We start from the raw sequence: 23647 nt of genomic DNA, 5'->3' as shown, positions 1-23647 counted from the left end.
TTTGTAAAATAGCCCCAAGTGGCCTTTCTTCTCTGTCCCAAATTAGTCGTTGGTCTCCAAAGTTTTGCCCTTCTTTACTTCCTCTATGTGATTGTTTATATTATTCCTTCTGCTTAGAACATTCTCTTACAATTGTTTGATATTAATCCTCATTCGTCAATGATCGTCTCACTTGAACAAGACTTTCCAGCTCTCTTAACAGTTACAATTACTCCATTCTTTCAAATCCCATTGACAGTTTACACCTTCTTACTGCACCTCACCATGTTCTTACATTACAGCCTGTGTACTTGTTTTATACACACTCTCTCCATGATTGACATTCCCACTTTTCTTTTCTCTTACCATAAACACTACTTGGGTGATCTCATTTACTCTGACAGCTTCAACTGCCATCAATACATCACTGACTCCCTAAGTTTCTAGTCTGGAACTCTCCCCTGATCAACAGGCCCAAATATACCTACTGGAAAATCCCCTTGGATTTCTCCCAGGAAATACCAATCTCAAAAGATACCATATTTTGCAAACCAGATCTTTCAGGAGCACTATCCACACAGTGGCTCAAATCACATCTTGGGGCAATTTCTGGCTTCCTTCTTTTCTTCAGCACCAAATGCACTGGATAACTAAATCTTCATTACTTTATCTTCTCAACATCCTGCAAATCCATCCCCTTTTCTCCATCTTCCCAGACCCAGTTCCTCACAACAGCAGCATCCCCTTATCTGGCGGGGACTCCCTTACTTCCGATCCCGTCCTTTTTACATACATTCAAGAGTTCATCATGTCAGTTTCTTCCTTAAAGCTCTGCAAAAGCACCTCTTCACAGTTTTCACAATAAATACCAAACTTCCTAAATTGTAAGACTCTGTAAGGTGGCTCCTCCTTCTCTCAACAGTTATGATTTTTATTAGCATTAAAAATTAGCATTCTAGTCTCCAGTCCTATTAATTTTTCTATAGTTCCTCAAGGGTGCCATGATCTCTTTCTTGCCCTAACCCTTCTCTGGTTTGCCCCTTGCTTACTTAGATCTCATTTAGCCTAAGCTTCATTTTCATTGGAATATCTTCACAATACTTACCAGAGCAAATCTAGGTTAGGTGCCCTGATCTGTACTGTCACAGAACCATACACTTTTATCACCAGTGTTGCTTCTACACTGTACTGATAAATGTCTTTGTACAGGTCTGCACTTACTACTAAACTCAGAGCAGGCGCAAACTAATACTCACCACATTCACAGCTGAAGCCCAGAAAAATGGGCACGGTGTCCAGCACATACTAAGTCATCAAAAAAAAAAGTTACATTATTAACTAATAGGGAGGGACAGAAAGCTCACAGCATGCTGATATACCATCAAGCTTATTTTTATACTAAGGCAGCAAATATGAAAATTGTTTTTCAGAGAGTCTCAACGTATTTTTGAAAACTAAGTAAGTTAACATGTACAAAAATGAACTTTGGAGCATGCTTGTCTACTGCTTCAAACTTGATCATTTCAAGGAACAAGCTGTTCAAGGTAGAAATTGAAACTTCGTCCTTCACACATTTCCTCTTTCATATCCAATCACCAATACCTGGCAATTCTCCATCTGAAAGGTAAGATTTCTCTTTACCTCCATCTCAGGTGTTAATGCTCCAAGCCAAGCCACCACCCCATGCAGCCTACAACAGCCTGCCTAACTCTAGTTTATTGCCATGTTCTAATCCGTTTTACATAGAGAAGCTCATGTCATGAATCTCCTGCTTGCAGTCTCCCATTGACTCTGACTGCACTTAAAGTGAGAGGCAGTAACATCCTCACAATGCTGAAAGAGGCCAAAGTATGCATATTAAATTCAGACAAAAAAGACATACAGGAAAAGTACATTATAAATGAAAAAGAAGATCACTAAGTAATGAGACATAGGGTTAACTTTCTAAGAGTATTTAAAAATGTAAATTGAGTGTGCACCTACTTAGCACAGTTCCAAACATAAAAAGACAAAACTTAAAGAAATAAGAAACTGACAGAGCCATGATGGTAATTAGAAATTTCAGCCAATGCTTCCAGTCATGGGCAGAGTAGCCAAGCAAAAAATTCAGTAAGGTTATAGAAATTTTGAGCAAAAGAATTAAAAAGCTTTATCTACTACATAAATGTAGAATAATATACATACTGATAAGTGAACATACATTCTTTTCAGACACATACTAATCACTTACAGAAACTGTCCTTGAACTAGGCCATATACCAAGACCACGAAGAATTAGTATCAAGCAGACAACAAACTGTAAGTACAACAGGATGAAGTTAATGCTTGGTCATTAAAAAACAACTGGAAGTGCATTTGGAAATTAAAACTTCTAAGTAACTAAGGACACTCAGAAGAAATTATAATGGAATACATACAATAAATCAGACTAAATGATATAAGAAGTACTTCCTATCAAAATGCAGGAGATACAGATAATGCTGCATTTAGAGAGAAATCACCGAAATACTTAAGAGTAAAAAAAATAAAAATTGAAAATTAACTAGCTTAGTAACTGTAAAGCAAAAAAGACAAAAATAAACTCAAAGAACTTGGGAGAAATAAACACAAAAAATTAATAAAGTACAGAACAAATATAGAATAGAAACAACAAAATAAAAAGGAACTCTTTTAAAAGACTGCAAAATGGACAAATCCCAGGAGGGACTTATCAAAAGAAATAAAAGGAGAAATGAAGAAAGTAAAAATAATCAGTGTGAAATAAATAAAGTAAAATGAAAAGGGACACTCAAGTACAGAAACAGCAAAATTAAAAATATGATCATTCAACAACTGTGAACATCCTTGTTATGTTCTCAATTGTGTCCCAAAAATTCATATGCTGAAGTCCTAGTATCTCAGAATGTGACTTAATTACAAAGGTAATTACGGTAAAATGAGAGAAAAATGTTGGGTGCAAATACAAAGAAACTGGTGTTCTTCTAAGAAGATATTAGACATACACAGAGGGAAGACCAGGTGAAGGCACAGTCCTCCCCAAGCTATGAGCCAAGGTAAAAAGGCCACAGAAGAAATCAGCTGCCTTAATACTTCATCTGGGGTTTCTAGACTCCAGAGGAGTAAGAAAATAATTAAAGCACAGATTCTTACTTTGTTGTAGCAGCCCTAGGAAATTAACACAATTTTTATGGCAAAAAATTGGAATACTTAAAATAAATGTATAAATGTATAGAAATACGTAACTTACCAACCCCAAACAAGCAAAAGTAAACAATATATAGCTCATGAACATGTACTTATATATGCTGAAAAGCATTACAAAGAGGAAATTGTAAAACAAAACACAGGATCATGTTCATATCTGGGACTAAAAAATCATCTTTTAAAAAACTGGAAATATTCTCTTTTATTTAGTGCATGTTTGATCCTTTTTTTTTAATTAATCATCATTGATACACAATCTTACGAAGGTTTCACATGAACACTGTGGTTTCAACATTAACCCATGTTATCAAGTCCCCCCACCCCTACCCCTTTGCAATCATTTTCCAACAATGTAGTAATGTGCTATAGAGTCATTGTTTGTCCTCTCCATGCTGTACCGCCTTCCAGTGACCTACCTAAATTGTGAGTGCTAATTATAGTGCTCCTTAATCCCCTTTTGCCCACCTCCCCAACCACCCCCTCCCAACCACTTCCCTTTGGTAACCACTAGTTCCTTCTTGCTTCTGTGAGTCTGCTGCTATTTTGTTCCTTCAGTTTTGTTTTGATGTTATACTCCACAAATGAGTGAAATCACTTATTATTCATCTTTCTCTGCCTGGTTTATTTCACTGAGCATAATACCCTCTAGCTCCATAAATGTTGCAAAAGTTAGGATTTGTTTTTCTTTTTGTGGCTGAATAATATTCCACAGTGTACACGTACTACCTCTTCTTTAACCATTCATCTACTGATGGACACTTAGGTTGCTTCCATATCTTGGCTATTGTAAAGAGTGCTGCGATAAATATAGGGGTGCATATGTCATTTTTGAATCAAGAATCTTGTTTTCTTTATGTAAGTTCCAAGGAGTGGAATTACTGGGTCAAATGGTATTTCTAATTTTAGTTTTTTGAAGAGCCTTCATACTGTTTTCCACAATGGTTGAACTAATTTACCTTCCAACCAACAGTACACGAGGATGGTTGCCTTTTCTCCGCATCCTCGCCAGCATTTTTTGTTCCTTGTCTTTTGTATGTTGGCAATACTAACTGATATGAGGTGGTATCTCACTGTGGTTTTAATTTGCACTTCGCTGAAAATTAACAATGCGCAGAATCTTTTCATGTGTCTCTTGGCTATCTGAATTTCTTCTTTGGAGAAGTGTCTGTTCAGATCCTCCACCCATTTTCTATCAGGCTATGTTTTTTGGGTGTTGAGGCGTATGAGCTCTTTATATATTTTGGATGTTAATACCTTATCAGATACATCATTTACAAATATATTCTCCCATACTGTAGGATGCCTTTTTTTTCTGCTGATGGTGTCCTTTGCTGTACAGATGTGCTTTAGTTTGATGTAGTCCCATTTGTTCATTTTTGCTTTTGTTTCCCTTGCCCGAGGAGATGCATTCAGGAAAAAGTTTTTCATGTTTATGTTCAAGAGATTTTTGCCTATATTTTCTTCAATTTTTATGGTTTTATTACTTACATTCAGGTCTTTGATCCATTTTGAGTTTACTTTTGTATATGGAGTTAGACAATAATCCAGTGTCTTACGTGTAGTTGTCCAGTTTTGCAAACACTAGTTGTTGAAGAGGCTGTCTTTTTCCCATTTATATCTATAGCTCCTTTATCATATACTAAGTGGCCATACATACGTGGCTTTATATATGGGCTCTCTATTCTATTCCATTGATCTGTGGGTCTGTTCTTGTGACAGTACCAAGTTGTTTTGATTACTGTGGCTTTGTAGTAGAGCTTAAGGGAGCATAATCTCCCCAGCTTTGTTTTTCCTTCTCAGGATTGCTTTGGCTATTCAGGGTCTTTTGAGGTTCCATATGAATTTTACAACTATTTGTTCTAGTCCGTTGAAAAATGTTATTGGTATTTTGACAGGGATTGCATTGAATCTGTAGACTGCTTTAGGCAGGATGGCCATTTTGACAATATTAATTATTCCTATCCATGAGTACAGGATGTATTTCCATTTATTGGTGTCTTCTTTATTCTCTCATAAGTATCTTATAGTTTTCACAGTATAGGTCTTTCACCTTCTTGGTTAGGTTTCTTCCTAGGTACTTTATTTTTTTTTGATGCAATTGTAAATGGAATTGTTTTCCTGATTTCTTTCTGCTAGTTCATTGTTAGTATATAGGAATGCAACAGATTTCTGTGTATTAATTTTGTATACTGCAACTTTGCTGAATTTAGCTATTAATTCTAACAGTATTTTGTGGATTCTTTAGGGTTTTCTATGTACAATGTCATGTCATTTGCAAACAGTGACAGTTTAACTTCTTCCTACCAATGTGGATGTCTTTTGTTTCTTTGTGTGGTCTGATTGCTGTGGCTAGGACCTACAGTACTACGTTGAAGAAAAGTGAGAATAGGCATCCTTGTCTTGCTCCCGATCTTAGAGGAAAAGTTTTCATCTTTTCAGTATTAAGTATGATGTTGGCTGTGGTTTTGTCATACATGGCCTTTATTATATTGAGGTACTTGCCCTCTATGCCCAATTTTTTGAGAGTATTTATCATGAAAGGATGTTGCATTTCATCAAATGCTTTTTCAGCATCTATTGAGATGATCATGTGATTTTGTTCCTTCTTTTTGTTGATGTAGTGTATGCTGTTGATGGATTATCAAATACTGTACTGTCCTTGCATCCCTGGAATAAATGCCACTTGGTCATGATGGATGAGGTATCTAATGTATTTTTTAGTTCAGTTTGCTAAATTTTGTTGAGTATTTTTGCAACTATGTTCATCAGCAATATTTGTCTGTAATTTTCATTTTTTCTGGCATCTGTCTGGTTTTGGTATTAGACTGACACTGGCCTCATAGAATGAGTTTGGAAGTATTCCCTCTTCTACTTTTTGGAAAAGTTAAGGAGGATAGGTATTAGCTCTTCTTTAAATATTTGATAAAATTCAACCATGAAGCCATCTGGTCCACGGGTTTTGTTCTTAGGTAGTTTTTTGATTACCAATTCGATTTCACTGCTAATAATTGGTCTGTTCAGATTTTGTTTCTTCCTGCATCAGTCTTAGAATGTTTTCTTTTTCTAGAAAGTTGTCCATTTCTTCTAGGTTATCCAATTTGTTGGCACATAATTTTTCATAACATTCTCTAGTAATTCTTTGTATTTCTGTGGTGTCCGTAGTGATTTTTCCTTTCTCATTTCTGTTGATGTGTGTACACTCTCTTTTTTCTTAAGTCTAGCCAGTGGTGTATCTATTTTGATTATCTCAAGGAAACACCTCCTGGTTTCATTGATTCTCTCTATTGTTTTATTTTTTTCAATTTTACTTGTTTCTGTTCTGATATTTATTATGTCCCTCCTTCTTCTGACCTGGGGCCTCATTTGTTCTTTTCCTAGTTTCATTAATTTTGAGTTTAGACTGTTCATTTGGGAATGTTCTTCTTTCTTGAGGTAGGCCTGTATTGCTATATACTTTCATCTTAGAACCACCTCCACTGTATCCCACAGGTTTTCAGCTGTTGAGTTGTAGTTTTCATTTGTCTCCATATATTGCTTCATCTCTGTTTTCATTTCTTCATTGATTATTTAGGAGCATGTTGTTAAGCCTCCATGTGTTTGTGGGCTATTTTGTTTTCTTTGCATAATTTATTTCTACTTTCATACCTTTGTGGTCTGAGAAGCTGGCGGACACAATTTCAATGTTTTGAATTTACTGAGGCTCTTTTTGTGGCCTAGGATGTGATCTATTCTGGAAAATGTTCCATGTACACTTGAGGAGAATGTGTATCCAGCTGCTTTTGGGTGGAGTATTCTGTAGACGTCTATTAGAACCATGTGTTCTAATGCACTGTTCAGTGACTCTGTCTCCTTACTTATTTTCTAGAAGTCTGGCTGATCTGTCCTTTGGAGTGAGCAGTGTGTTGAAGTCTCCTTAAATGAATGCATTGCATTATATTTTCCCCTTTAATTCTGTTAGTATTTGTTTCACATATTTGGGTGCTCTTATAAGGGTACAGATATTTATAATGATTCTATCCTCTTCTTGGACTGACCCCTTTATCATTACATAATGTACTTCTTTGTCTCACTACTTTCCTTGTTTTGAAATCTATTTTGTCTGATACAAGTACTGCTACTCCTACTTTTTTCTATTATTTGCATGAAATATCTTTTTCCATCCCTTCACTTTTAGTCTGCATATGTCTTTGGGTTCGAAGTGAATCTCTTATAGGCAGCATATAGATGAGTTTTTTTTTATCCATTGTGTATCTCTGTCTTTTGATTGGTGCATTCAGTTCATTTACATTTAGGGTGATTATCGATAGATATGTACTTACTGCTATTGTAGGTTTTAGATATGTGGTTATCAAAGGGTCAAGGGCAGTTTCCTTACTATCTAACAGTCTGTCTTAATTCACTTATTACACTATTTCAAACACAATGTAAAGGTTCTTTTTTTTTTCTTTCTCCCCTTCTTCCTTGTCTACTTTTTATATTAGGTGTCATTTTCTGTACTCTTTGTGTATCCCTTGACTAACTTTGTGAGTAGTTGATATAATTTTTTATTTGCTTAGTAAATAATTGGTCTATTACATTTACTGTGGTTTTATTTTCTCTGGTCACAGCTTTTTAGCCTTAGGAGCACTTCCATCTAGAACAGTCCCTTCAAGATACACTGCAGAGATGGTCTGTGTGTGGTGAATTCCCTCGACTTTAGCTTATCTGGAAATTGTTTAATCCCTGTTTCAAATTGAAAAGACAATCTTGCCAGGCTGAGTATTCTTGGTACAGGTCCTTCTGTTTCACTGCATTAAATAGATCATGCCACTCCCTTCTGATCTGTAAAGTTTCTGCTGAGAAGTCTGTGATAGCCTGATGGGGTTTCCTTTATAAATGATCTTTTCTCTCGCTCTCTGGCTCCTTTCAGTATTCTCTCCTTGTTCTGGATCTTTGCCATTTTAATTATTATAGGTCTTGGTGTTATTTCCTAGGGTTCCTTGTGTCAAGATCTCTGCACTCCCATGAGCTGAGAGACTATTTCCTTTCCCAGACTGGGGAAGTTTTCAGCAAGTATTTCTATCCCTTTTTCTTCTGGTTCCCCTGTAATGTGAATATTTTTCTGTTTGGATTCATCACACAGCTCTCTTATTATTCTTTCATTCCTAGAGATCCATTTTTCTCTCTGTGCCTCAGTTTCTTCATTTTCCTGTTCTCTAATTTCTATTTCATTTACCATCTCCTCTACCTCATCTAATTTACTTTTAAATCCCTCCACTGTATGTTTCAGCTCAGATACTTTATTTTTCAAAGTTTCAATCTCTTTGTTGAAGTCTTCCCTAAGATCTTGAATATTTTTCTGTAGCTCCCTGAGCATGTTTATGATTTCTATTTTGAAATCTTTATCAAGAAGATTGGTGATTTCAGTTTCACTGAGCTCTCTTTCTGGTGTCTTTTTCCTGTAATTTTGTTTGGACCAAATTCCTTTGCCATTTCATTTTTTTAGTGTTTCTTATGGAATAATAACTATGTAGGCAGTGCCCTCTAGTTCCCACAAGCTTTATTCTCTGGAGCTGCCAAGCACCTGCAGCAATGGTGAGGGTCTCAGGTGAGCAGCACTGGCACCTGCTGGGAGGAAAGAGTTTGGCTGAAAGGTTTCTTGCCTTCCAAGCTGTAACACCTGCCTCCACTGCCAGGTCCAGTGGGGTGAGCATGCAGAGAAGAGCCTCTGTGCTAGGCCCCCTTAGCTGCTGTAAAGAGGGCTACCCTTCAGCTGTACTGGTGCGATGGCGGGGGCAGCAGGTGAGCAGAACCATCTGCTTGGAGAAAGGAGCAACAGGCTGGGTACTGCAGTGGGGGGGCTTGGGGCTGCACTGCAAGCCAGAGGGATGGAGCCAAACCTCTGAAGCTCCTGAGAGTTTCCAACCTGCTGGGCTGAGTACCCCAGGCCAATTTTGTCCACCTGTCCTTTTTCCTGAGCAGTAAGTTCTGTGTAATCTTTGCCCCTTTAGTTCCCCTCTTGCTGCTGGGAAGTTTCAAACTGTCTGCCTTTCTTCTGTTCCTGGTGGGCTGGTTGTGTGAACCTGTTCTCCACAAGCTGCTGGAATCTCAGTCTCTCAGTATTCCAACTGTCTTTGCTTTCCAATGCCACTAATCTCCAGAGAAGTATGTAACGTGGGTTTGAGCTCCCAGATCTCCAGGGCTGGGTGTTCAGCAGTCCTGGCCTTCTACTCCCTTCCTGCTCTGTTTCTCTTCCTCTTGCCTGTGGGCTATGGTGGGGGGGAGGGCTTGGATCCCACCAGGTCGCAGCTTTGCTACTTCACCTTTTTCTTTGAGGTCTTCTCTTTTCCCCAAATGTAGGCAGTTTGTTCTGCAGTCTTTGGGTCACTTTTTTAGGATTAGTTTTATTTGCTGTATTTTCATGTTTTATGGGATCTTGAGAGGAGTTTTCTGCCTCACTTCTCACACCACCATCTTTTCCCCCCATCTTTGGAAACATTCTATTTCCTTAGTTGTGTGTCTCCTTTTGTTAGTCTTATAACTTATATATGTTCTTTTATATCCATCTAATACTTAATAGATTCAATAAAGTATCTGCCACTACTTTTTCAACTAGAAAAAAATTATTTTGTTTAATTAAGAACTTTTAAAATTACTGATTTTGAATAAAATGAGTTAGTTGGCTAGGATTTGCTTTATTAAGGCTATATAGTCATCACACAAGCAATTATAGTAACACAAAAATCAAAACTTAATTTCTAATACCAAAACACAAGAAATAAAGAATTAAGGAGAAATCAGAACACTCACCTTATCAAACTAAAGAAAAAGCACATAAAGGGACCAGGGGTGTGCCCATGGCCTGGCTCCATTCCTCAGTCTGAACAGTTCAGCTAGTCAGACTTGGACAGGGAGTTTTTTGTTGCAAAAAAAAAAAATAATACAAAACAAAAGTGATAAAATAAAAACGACTTTCATTTGGAAAAAAAAAAGCACATTATCCATTAAAAAGGAAAAAACCATGTTGCTGGATGCCTCAATATAAAACTGTTGAGCTATCATAAATACATAGGCTATTAATTTAAGCACAAATATACTTAGTATAGGAAAGTACCTTTCTTCATATTTGTCATCATGTTTCACCATAGCCTAAGTAATAAATAAACAGCATTTTTACCATGTCATCAGCATAGCTGTGTAGGGTAACCATTTAAGAAAATTCTTCTTTTGACATATTTTACATAGTTAATTCCTGTAAGCCAGACCTTTTTCCCTTGACTACTACTTACTGGAAGAGTCAGCCTGAATTAAAGAAATGTTCCAGGTTTTGTGTGACCCCTTTGCCAATTTTTCAGGATCTTTCTTTCTCTTCCATCACACATGATCCATACTCTTTAACACTTTTTTCAAAGAAGGAAAAAAATAACAGAAATGCCATCTCATTTTCTTTCACTCATTGTTTCTTTTGCTCTTATATTCCATCCATCCATTTATTCAAGCATTCATTCAAGACATATCCATCAAGAAGATACCTAAAGCACCTTTTGCTTTAAAGTCAGAAATGGGCAGAAGTTAAACCTACCTACTTAAATTGGATTTTAACATCTGTGAATTCCAAGTAATCATGTTCCCATTCTCCCAAACCTCCCAGTCTATAATGGGCTGTGCAACCGTGAGCAATAACTTCATTTTTGTTGATCTTCTTCCTTCTATTTACATTATCCAGTTGAATGAGATAATTCTTATAGTTAGATGCATTTAACTCCAAATTTCTACATTTTTAAAACACATGTTCTAAATTTTCAGCATTACCAGATAAGAAAATCTAGAAAAAGCTGCTCTTAATGGCAATAATAGCATCATCTCTTTGAGCACAGACCACACATCCTGGACTACTTAACAAGACCGAGCAGGCATATGAAGAACGACAGTGAGCTGGCCCGGTGCTCCCACTCAGTCTACCCTCTCATCCTGCCGACAAATTTCAGTGGAAAGAGCAACTGTTCTTTCTCTGAACTGTTTTTCTGCTGAGTCTTTAGCAGTATCTCAGTTTCACAGTGAATGGCAAAGTAAGGATACAACTTCTCATTCATAAAGCATTAGAGAGTTTTCCACTATAATTAGATTCTTGTATTAGAACAACATATATTTTTTCTGGCAGAACAAAAAATAAGCAGCTCTTTTATAACTGATGAAATCCAGGGAAGAGGAGTCAATTCTCATTCATAGTTGCAACACAGAAATCTCTTAGCCTTTTCTTTTTGCCTCCCCTTGATTATTTGCACCAAATTGGCCAGCTGTGGCCTGTGGAACTGTCAAAAGGCACGCCAGGTCCACCTTTGAATATATGATAGAATATATGATATCTCAATTATCTTCAAAGCCTATGGGGAGAATTGAAATATAAGGTAGAGTTGCAATAATTATCCAGCTAGATAAGCAAGCATTTAAGATGCATAAGTCCTAACAGAGAACCAGAAGAAATTAAGTATGTACATCTATCACTTAACTGCTTAAAAAAATTGTGGTTACTATCCTCTACTTGTAATCACTCTCTCTCTCTCCTCCTCCCACACAGGTATCTTCACAAGTACCATCTCCACAATGACTTCTTTGCTGGGGTCTTTCAATCCAGATGGCACTTTTAGAAATGATGTAAAAATAAATGTTACTCAACAGGGATTAGATATATGTAGCTCTGCCACTAACTGCTGGGCAACCTTCGACAAGTCCCTCAGTATTTCAGAGACTGAGAAAGGCTACCACAGAGAGAAATAAAAGATCTGGAAGTTGCTAGATCCCACCTATTTTCACCATTTGCTCCTTTTAGAATGAGTATGTTCTGGAGAAGAGAAAAGTTTACAAACATAAATATGATATATTCTACAGATAAAGTTTTCTATCTTGCATTTCATTTAACAACATTAATCATCACAAGAAGTGGTCACCAACTGAAAGAACTATCTACAAAGGGAATAATAACCAGTTAAAGCATCTTAAGTCTCATGATCCTGGTGTTTAAGGAATGGAAATTATATTTGCAACTCAGTATAAAATAATTGAGTAGTTAAAAATTTTTTATTAAAACTAAAAAATCTAACAAGCATTTACCCATAAACTAGAACATCAACACCCACACCCATACACACACACACAGTATGTATGTGCCAATATAAACTGGGATATTCTACTAGTGACTGATCTTTTCTTAGCATATTAATTGTTCTTATTCTCTGATTGGAATTATACTTTTGAATTTACTCTAAATCACAAATTAGAGCCATATTCCTTCTGGAGTCATGGATGAGTTTCTGGGAATTTTAGCCAGGTCATTTTCAAAAGCTTTTCTTTTTTTCTTCCTAAATTCAGTAATACTATACTCTCTCCCTGTCTACCTTCACTCACCTCACCAAATACTCCTTTTAGTTTTGTTCCAAGAATTCCCATTGCACAGGACTTCCTAGTCATGTACCAAGCTACAGGAAATCTCACCAAGGCATAGCAATTGATAGGTAAGATAAAAAGCCACTTGCTGTTGCAGCCATGCTGTAGAGAAGCTGCCCTATGGCACCACCTTTCCTGGTGCCTGCACACTTCCACTTTGGAACTGCTACTGGTATTCCCCTTTGCCCTCTAATGAGACCCCTGTTCCCCCCTTTTGTGGCTCAAGAACCCCAGGCTGAATTAACATTTGCTCCCTTATTAGCTGTTCTCCAGAGAGCATGTCTTCCAGTTACTGTCTGTCAACCCTGCCTTTAACCTACTGCTGTGCCTGGTAATTCACTGAAATAGTCTGAATATAAACTCTTGATCTCATCCTTGCTCATAATTTTGCTTCAAACTTTACTACCTGGTTAAGCTAGAATCAACACAACTCACATTTTTCCACCATGCACAAAATCAGAACTCCCATCTTCTCCTGCCATGCTTTGTCTTTCCTATGCTCTCATAGCCCTGACCTGAGCCTAACTGGCTTATGGCATTATAGATGACAGTCAAAATCCCAGGAACAGAGTGGTCACAGCCACTACCCACACCAATAACTGAGTCAGAGTCAGGGAGCACATGGGGCCACAAATGATCCTGCGGTTTCTCAAGAGATGAGCAGAGCTCAAAAACAGTGAATCCATGCAGTTTTTTCAGAGCAAATGAGGCTTTTCTACATAGAAAGTCATTTCCATTAAAAGACCAGGTCCCAGGGGCAGAGCTGCAAGTCCTCAAGCAGGACTGGCAGGATGAGCAAAAGGTCTATGATCTAAGAAGCTCAGGTGGAAAGAAGGGTGAGGAAGGAGGCTTGGGACTCAGTGGGACTCAGTGGACATGAGAGGGTAGAACCACAGCAGTCATGTTCGTGTCATGTTCGTTTCACACTCCAAAGGGCAAGGCAGGCTCACCCTGCTGGTGCAGGGACAAGCTGGCCCAAAACTCCTGCAGGCCCCACAGGATCTCCATCAGCTTATCTGATTCTCAGGCTATGACGCATTTGACTCAGTGAAGGGTTCCAGCTTCTCCTGCAGTGCCCAGCAACCCCAAGGGCTGGGAAGCAGGGAGAAATCTGTGTGGAGTCCAGCCCAGCCTCACAGCTTAGAGCATGCCCTTGCTCTCCCGTACCTCCTTCCTGCTCATCCTTCCTTCCTCCCTGCCCTGCTGACTTCAGGCTCAGCACCAAATGCATGGAAGGCAATCGTCATACACAACTTGCTTAACTAGCTACTAACTGGGATGAGGTCAAATCCTGATAATGAATCCCATTTCTATACAATTCCTATGGTTTTGTTCCTCTGATCAAACTCTGACTGATACAGAATTTGATACCAGAACTAGTTCCAGGCAAACAAAGCATGTTGAATATTAATAATCAATTGACTCACAAGTTGGAATATTTGTGAGTGTTACTTCCATTAGGATGTAAGGTATACTGAGAGACTAAATTATGCATAAGATAAAGAATTGCACTCATTGTTGAGTCAATAATTATTCATGATTTTATTAAACAGAAATCTTTTTAGAGAACAGTAAGAAATTAATTCTCAGCTAACATCAGCTTGGGAGAGGGGAAAGAGGTTACTTTTTTTTTTAAAGTACAGATGTGGATAACATAAAATCAACCAGAAAGACATTATATTTCAATAAATGCTTTTAAACAATCAATTAGAATGTTGCTTTAATACTGTAATGTTCTCATTAAATCAAAATTGTTTAACTGCATTTGTTACGGTTAAAAGATGCTGTATCAGTTTTATGAGCACACTTGAAATTTTCTGGTAACATATATTATATGAGCTACTTTGATAATGTACTCTGAATAGGATGACATAAAGCTTAGCTGAAGGACCACTAAAATCAAGTGGCCAGATAATGAAAATGTGTTAATTTTCATTAATATGAGAGCATGTGAGTAAGAGACAGACAGAGATAAGAAGACAGAGAGACAGACAGGGAGGGAAAAGAGAAGAAGAGAGAAAAGTCATTCAGACACATAAATGACCCTCAGTGGATTCTGCCTGAAATACTTAATGAGGTCACTCAGTATCACATTTACCCTTAGCCCCCAGAGGAGATTTTGCGGGGCACTTCTGAGCCCAAAGTAAAGAAAATAAACTTTCATATTTACTAAAAAAAAAATTTTTTTAATGCAAAATACCGTGACTTTTCTTGGTTACTCCCATTTCTTCCAGTTAATGTAACAACATTCAAATGTCACTTCTTGTGAGAGCCACCCATGGCCCACCCCAACTCCCTGGGTTTTATTAAATATATTACAGTATTATTCCCATCAAATTGCAGTAACTTATTTGCCTTCCCTGAAATGATGAAGCCTTGAGGGCAGGGTCTAAATATAATCTGTCTTTGTAGCTCAGTGTCTAAGAAATAATAAATGCTAAGTACATGACTGCTGGATTTAATCACACTGCAGGATATGTGTGATGGTTAATTTTATGTGCCGACCTGTCTTGGCCATAGGGTACCCACTTAAACATTATTTCTGGGTGTATCTGTGAGGCTGTTTCTGGGTGAGATCTGCATTTGAATCAGTGGACTCAGTAGCTGCCCTCCCCAGGGGTGAAGAGTATCATTCAAACTGCTGAAGGCCTGAATAGAACAATAAGTGGAAAAAGGGGGGGGATTTTGTCCCTTTCTGCCAGCTGAAACTGGGATAGGAGCCTTCTCCTGTCTGTGGGCTTAGGTTCAACACCATTGACTCCCCTGGTTCTCAGGCCTTTGGACTTGGCCTGGAATTACATCACAGCTTTACCTGGGTTTTCAGCTTGCAGGTGGCAGATGGGATTTCTAAGTCTGCATAATCACATGAGCCAATTCCTTATAATAAATAATCTATGTCATATAGGATATATGTATCTCCTGTTGGTTCTCTTTCTCTGGAGACCTCTTAATACAATAGAAGTTAACATTTCTATGAGTGAACCAGATCATGTGTGTACCCACCACCACAGAATAGCAACGTCTTCAAGGATTTTATCTCCAAGAAAAAGCCAGATGTTTTCTATTCCTTATCAACATACACTAACAATTTGGAAGTCCCCAGTCAGACCCTAAGACCAAAAGCTGACATATTAATTAAGATACCCAGTACTCCCAAGCATGCTGGTACATCTCAGCATTACCTTCAGTCAAAGGAAAAATGTATTTACAAATACTGGCCTGAGTAGTAGATTCTACTAAAGCCAAACTAGCTACATTCTAAACACAACTAACATGGCTTAAAGTAATAAAAATGGGTATTTTAGTGAGAACTTAGTAACTTCAAGGCAATATACAAATGCTTTAACACTTTTTTTTCCCCACTTAGCCTCACAACAACTTCATGGAGTGGGCATTATCATCGCCATCATCACCACCCACACATCACAGATGTAACAGTGACAGAGAGGCAAATGAAGCCTGGGCAGGGCCAGAATTTTAAGTCAGGAAGCCTGAGGATAGAATCAAGCTCTTAACTCTATAGCAAGTTCAATACTTTCCAAGAGTCCCTTAAATGCATTTAAAATACTACTTACTGAAAAATGGTGATGTTGAGGTATTTTTTTCCTACCCTTCCTTTAAAACTCACTGAAATTTTTAAAGCAAAAGTACAAAACAGAGAAAAACTACTCCATCTTTAGTGAAAGAAAAAGCCATCAGAAACTCAGATTGGCTATCAAAGCATCGCTGTCAAAGACTGATAGGTGAGAGGTCACTGGGAGCTGACACATACCTCTTCTCACCTCAAGCAAATCACAGAATTTCCTGAAAGTAAAAAATCACAGTTATGAAAGGCCTATCAACTGAAAGCAGACAGGGGTGCTAAAAGACCAGACATACCCAAGCATCATTTTACAGAGTCTAGCTCCATCACCAGGGGGGTCTAATGGAAGGGAGACAAGAGCATTTGTTTCAAGAGGTTTTGCTGTACAACAGACACGGCGAAGATTCTGGAAATGACACCTGGATTTAAAGAGTATCTGAAATAACAAACTCAGGTCAAGGTCTCACTTAGCTCTTACCCAAACTGTTGGTGCCTGGGTACCAATACTATCTGCAATATTGGAAACTACTGGGCACACTCAGAGACGGGTAATAAGCAGAGCAAAAGACCGTGAGGGAACTGTGTGTAAACGCAGCCAATATCAAAAGCAAGAGAGAAGCAGAGGTGTAAGTAAAAGGCCAGTGAAGAACATCACAAGAGGAATTACCCACGGAAACAGATCAAGAATTTAGACAAAGTACATTTCATAGACTCAAACAAACAAACTAACAAAAGCCCTACAAACAAAAGGGTCTTTCTTTAAAAAAAATTTAATGTCAAGGAAGAAGTACAAGGGTCCAAATGATAAAATACAAGATAATTGAAACAGATGAAACTAAGCTGACAGAGCTATCAAGTACTACACAGATGAAAAGCCACTTCGGGAACTAAAAAAAAATGAAGAATCTGACTGAAGACACAGTACGGGCATGTTTACTGACAAAGCACAGTTAGCGAAATTAAAAAGTTAAAGGTGAAGATCAAAGATAAAGAAAACTAGGAAGAACCATACTTACTTACTGGGTCACTAAAACAGAGAACAAAACAAAAGATACACTTTCAATATAATTTTAAAATCTGAAGACAAAATAATAAACTCTACGTCAGACTTTAATGGCAGGATTCAAGGAAAACTGATACAGAATGATAAAAAACAAGATAAAAATCAATGAAGTTATATAATTCATCACTTATTAAAAATAGTCCACAGACATGTTTTGTTGCCCTTGTCTAGCTTGGATTAATACTTAGTCTATAGGCACAGACCTGATCATCTACATCTGCCCTCTTACAGCACTAAATTATGTTTTCTACCTTTATCTTGCATCTACCTACCACTTCAGCATTTTATTTAAAAAAAAAAATAGTCCACAGACATTTGAATAAAAAGAACAAGTGAAAGATGGGTTTGCTTCGGCCTTCACAGGGACACCAAACGCCAGACACCAGTAAAGCAATGTTCCCATACTTCTGAGAAAAACAAGAATTAAGACTAAATAGCTTTGATAATTATGGTTATCGATCAGAAATAAATGCTAATAACCTTAATGTTAGAAGGACAGTAAAACAAGAAAAGGGAAAAGAAAGAAGGAAATATTCATATTCCCACCTTTCTTAGCACACATCAAAGATGCTGTTGAAAGTTAAATTCAGCCATTTAAAAAAAAAACAGAATTACCAGAAGTCAAAGTTGTTTTTCTCTTTCCTTAACTCTTAACTAATAGCATCACTTTGGTGAAAGGACATTAACTGGAAATTAATAAATGTCTTCAGTATAAATTCAGTTTCTATTTCTTTCATTATACTGAAAACACACTGAAAAAAATAACTCTTCATTGGAAATACAAAGTATAAATATGACCCTATTTTTGCAAATCCCTATTTACTTGTATACATGCACACAGAAACGCTGTAAATAATGTTCAACAAGTGTTAATAGGTGTGAGGTGGGGTGGTGCTGGGGTTCTGCATGTGTTAATGTTCTTAAATAAGCAATTCATCATCTTTTCAAATAATAAAGCTGTTATTCTACTTCAGTGAGTACACAATGTTTCCCACATCCCTATATACAATTTTGTTCCCATTTCCCAGATAAAAGAAATAAGATCCTCAAAGGTAAAGTGTCTTGAAAGAAGAGTTACCTAATTCAGGATGGTTTTTTAATAAATATGTGATTTTCCTACTACTGCATATCATTATCAAATCTATTGAGTTGGCTCAATATAAAGAAGAACTCTTACTAATAATTACAAATGCCTGGAAATACAATGGACCGCCAAACGCAGTAGGAAATTCCAACATAGCAGTCAACATGACACTGAAGTAACCACCAACTCTTGCAGAATGTAGACATACACGGAATCCAGTCACTGATCTCTGGGGGTGCTTCTGATTCTGAAAAGGATTGACTTTGTGATGCGAAGCTGCTCAACAATGTCATGAATCTCTGTCTTATGCTATAAAAATAATACTATTAGTAACACACACATCTTCAGAACGATACAACCTTCAATCTTTTTCACAAATACGTTCTTTTTTCCTCTCCCCCCACAACAAATCTTGAAAGAGGCAGGACAGGTACGATTAGTTTCAAGCAGGGGAAATCAAAATTCTGAAAGAAGTCACTAGTAAAAGATCATACAGATAACTGCAGAGTCAAGATCTGTCTTTTTTGATCCTATGTTTATTGCCCAGACAGCAACTCTCCACAAATGTATAGCAGCCTGGCGCTGACCACATGTTTCATTTATATCAACTGGGGCTTTCTGAGCAACCGTGTCCACTTGATTAAAAATGGAAGAAAGGCTGGACTGCTGCTATTACAATCTTTCCACCTGGTGCGAAGAAAGAATCTTCATGGAAAGAAGTTTAAAGTAACCACGCTACATATGCCCATCACTCTGAAACAAACTCTTTTCTGAAGGGAATTTAAGTTTTCTCAGAAAGGCTTGCTGTTGTCTTCTTGGTTTCCAAATACAAGAAGTAAAGCTCACACACTGCTAACGCTGGAAGGCTTAAAGCAGCTGTTCAGAAGTAGTGACAGAGCAAAAGTTTTATTATGAAATCGGGTAAGCTGGACTAATGTATATGCATGTGTATGTTTTGCACACCTGCTCTAAACCAGCTGCTAAGAAGCACTTGGTAAACATTCTGAAATGCCTGGCATACAAATGGAGCAAAGCCAGGTTTGTCAAGCCAGGTCCACAAACAAGCTACCTCACTTCCCAATAAGAGCAACTGCTGAAATACATTACAGAGCACACAGACCAGATTTTGTACTAGTATTTGTAAGCAGGAAATAAAGGATGACTAGGATCTTTTTTGGATTTGATCGTTTCTAATGTCAGATGGTAAAGGACAAATTCAAGTGCAATGAAACTGAGTAAAACAACGAAGTTAAAAATTGAATGAAAGAAAGAACTTTATGCATGCAAACATACACACGCACACACACACACACACACACACACACACACACATATGTATGCATTATCTTAAGGAAAGGCAGATGAAGACTGTTCCTGGAAAACTCTTGGTATGGCCACAAAAAATTTTTTTACAAATGCTATTTAGGCTGTTTACACATATTAGAACCTAAACAGAAAGGCACCCCATGACATTCTGTGGCTCTTGGCAAGATTTTTACCACCACTAGTGAACTGGAGATGTACAAAATAGTTTTAAGAGCCACATTCAAATCCCTTTTCAATTATGTAGACAATGGCAATGTTATCTCCACTGCTGACATTTTAAAAACTTCATCTTAATGCTGACCTTGTCAATATATTTGAAATATACAAGATAAACTTTCAAACTCAGCAATTTTTTCTCCTTAAATCAGACTTCGTTAAAACTAACAGCACCTGATTCAACTAGGCTTAAAAACAAGCATCAATGTATTTTCTGTTCTAAGGCATCCATATGAAAAATTCAGATAAAAAATATGACAAACAGCAATAAGAAAAAAATAACTAATTGGAACAAACATATTAAGTAAAATGCTTACTGCTCCCTTCCTTTATAAAGATTTTGGAACCCATAAGATTTTAGAACTAGACTATGAGGCACAATCACTTAGAATGTACCATGAAACATTATTCTCAATCAAGATTTCCAGAGTTTATCCTCAGGGTAAGTAGTAACACACTGATTCTCTTTGCCATCATAGGAAGTTGTCATAAAATTAGTTACAGAACAATGACATTGTCAAAACGAATAAACTTATAAAGTTAACTGCTGATCCATTCAAACAAAAAATTAGTAACAACTGAAGGAAAACAAAATAATACTCTGTACATCATAGATAAGGAAAGGAAAAAATACATTTTACATGATAATGAGTAAAGAAAATTTCCATATTTCCATTGGGATGAGCTAGGAAAATTTTAATTTACTACCTCTGCCCAGTTGTCTTAAAGAGTACATAAAATTGTTTATCTATAAATGGAATTATCAATGATGTTCTTCAGGTAATCCACCTCCACCTCATGAGAGCCAATCATTAAATTTTAAGGAATCTTGCAAGCTAGTTGTTAAACCATTGAAACCAGCTACAGTGGGAATATTTACATCATGGAAATTGACAAGAACAACAGATCATACATCCCCTCCCAACCTTCCAGAGCCAGTTTACTAACACCACTGAACCCCATACGAGTAAGTACACAACACAATTAATTCTTACAAAGTAAAGGCCATATAGGCACTACCGAGGTCATGGAAAAGAAAATTACCAAACACCCAAAAATCTCCCTTGTATTGTCTCTGAATCAATACTCCCTCTAGAGTTTTGAAAATTTTCCAGATACAAATACTAGAAAGGAGCAATTTTAGCAATGAAAAGCAAAGACAGAAATTTTAAATGAGAGATGTAACCTGGAAAATCATTTGTAAGTCACTGAAGGTGGGCTGGCAGAAAGTCATGGCGTGATGTACATTTATTTGAAAGTAGCCAGAGCAATGGGGGAAGGAAAATATGAAACTGTATGTGCTGTGAAGTTATATAAAGAGTTATGAGTTCACATGCCTTTTTTACCAGACCTATTCAATGTAAAAACTTTATGAAAGGGAGAAGGTTTCACATATTGTCATTTTTTAAAATATTCCTGTGACTTATATATCATAACTAGTATGTATTCAAGAAAAACTCAAGTAACTGCCACAGAAGAAGTGATGGCCAGCATCTGATTACTGTTGAAATTCCCAGAACTTTTTCCCCCTTACTTGCCTGTGAGGAACCCAAGTTAAAAGCCTTTCATAATCGTTGTCCTCCTGAGGAAAACCAAGACAGCAGGCACATGACAGCATATGACAGCAATCCTGTGCTATTCGGTGTGAGCATTGGGATTATGCTTGTAGGAACTCGTATATATTAAACAAAATCTGGCTTTCCTTTTCTCCATCTCAGTGATCAGTTGTATCAAGTGGCTTTCCATTTCTTAATACCCACCTCAAAGTTGATCCTTAACATTCCAGCTTAAGTGCTGGAAACTGATGACACCTAGGTTTGTGCAAAGGGTTGCCTCCCTATAAATGTATTGAGAGTTCAGCGTTTAAAAATAAAATTATACTTTACCGAAATGCTGACTCCTGCTTATGTAGTTACTTTGAATTTGGAAGGACTGCATTTGCAATTGTTCAGCAATTCAACATCTTCAAATTGAAACTTCATTTTATAATGCATGCGACGTTAATAACCTTGGTAGCTAAGCTCTTATTTTTCTATTTTCTGCCTTTGTGATTTTAAGTTTTGGTCTAAAACTTTCTTCAATACTCCAGCATATCTATTATTTTAATGTATTATTTTTTATGTTCTCTAACAGGAGCAGTCATTTATGCAGAAGTAATGAGTTTTAAGTATTCTTACTGGTTGTTTACAAGGAATTACTAGGAATGCAACTGGGAAATTGTGTTTTCTGAATTAAAAACATAGAGTTTCATTATAACTATTGCCATAGCAATAACTACTTATTTTCAATTGAGTATAACATATTATTGCTTGAAAACAGGTATATGGTATCAATTAAATACTATGTGCATGAAAAAAAAAAAATTATACTTTACCAACAGACATGCATGTCCAAAGATTGATTCTGCTTCATATTCACACAAGCACATGCTCTAGTGAGAAGAACTGCCCAAAAGTAATGTTCAAAACATGATTTTTCACTATTATTGTACAAGTTGATTGACCAACCTTGATTGTTTTCCTCTTCATATGGACATTCATTCATCCATTTGTTTCTAGAGTCACATTGATCCTGTAAGAAAGGGACACACAAAAACAAATACTGAGAAAAAGTTCCACATGTTAATAATATTCTTTCACTGGTGGTGGGGGGGATCTTAATTCCTCAATTCAAAACTCTTGATTAGTGGAATAAATAAGAAAAAAGTTGTTTGTTGTTTATCTGCTTTTTAGGAGCCACATAAAGGGCAGAATGGAGAGAGGAGGGAATAGAGGCAAGAATGTCAGCTATGACACTGTGACAGGTCCTGGACACAAGATAATGAAGACACAGGTGAAGAAAAGGGATGGAGGGAAGAAAAAGAAAGGAATTAAAGAGAGAGAGAAGGCTGAGGAGAAAATGGAAGAAACTGGTTTGAAAGTAAATTTAATACATGAAAAAGAATTCACAAAGACTCCAACTGGTGCACTTGGTTATATTACACTTAGAAACTAAGAGAGTTTTAAGTAATGCTGTTTTCCAGAGGAAATGATGTTTTTTCCCCATATTTATAGTTGATACAAATGTGCAGAATAATTAATATAAATATTTTGGTGGCTCCATGTTGGCCAATATCCAAGTAACTTTTTAAAAAATTGATCTAAGTCACTTTATAAAAAACTAAACAAATATAATGTAAGTAGTTATATGTTTTGTGAAAGCTTCCAAACCCCTGGGCCATTTGGATCTCACCAAATATAATATTGCAGGATTGGATAATTTTGATTACAACAGATCATTTGCTCCAACTGAATCTATCTTGAATGCCCTCTTATTTATTCTCTCTCAGCATTATGGAACTTGCTTCAGAATTTCCATTTCATGAGGGAAATTTTCTTTGGCATTCAGTGAAGCCAGCTTATTAGGCATAGTTGACGTTTTATTTGGAATTACACTCAAGAAGTGACACGCCTTGGAGTTCTCGGCCGTATCCATGCTGTGCCAAAACCTACCTATGGCAGCACTGGGCTAGGATTCCTCTGTAAGTGTTTTCACACATTTGAACAGAAAAAGAGTTTACTCACTCATAAGGCCTTAAAGAAATGTAGAATTCACAAGTTCCATGGACTTGGACTGTAAGGGGAAGTAGCCCTTAATTTTTATTGCAGTTTTAAATTCATCTCTCTTCTCCCTATCTTATTTCTCAAAACACATCCCCACATATATATCTACAGCCTTTACACTATTAGAAATGCTACTAAAAAGCAATATAATATAAATGCAATATTTT

General features: G+C 37.0%; 1 protein-coding gene across 13 annotated transcripts in view; it reads right to left on the bottom strand.

The window, feature by feature from the left end:
* KLF12 (KLF transcription factor 12) overlaps positions 1-23647 on the bottom strand; it is a 427321-nt gene that overhangs the window by 283774 nt on the left and 119900 nt on the right. For all 13 annotated transcript variants that reach the window (XM_073212506.1, XM_073212515.1, XM_073212516.1 and 10 more), the window contains exon 2: positions 22386-22449. Coding sequence is in view for 6 of the 13 variants with exons in the window: in XM_073212515.1 (XP_073068616.1) it covers positions 22386-22418 (33 nt within the window). In the remaining 7 variants the exon portion in view is untranslated. The remainder of the gene's footprint in view (positions 1-22385; positions 22450-23647) is intronic.

This window comes from Manis javanica, chromosome 9, assembly GCF_040802235.1.
Source record: "Manis javanica isolate MJ-LG chromosome 9, MJ_LKY, whole genome shotgun sequence".
In the NCBI taxonomy this organism is placed as follows: domain Eukaryota; kingdom Metazoa; phylum Chordata; class Mammalia; order Pholidota; family Manidae; genus Manis; species Manis javanica.
Note: the sequence above shows the minus strand (reverse complement) of the source record. Positions and strands in the feature narration are given on the sequence as shown.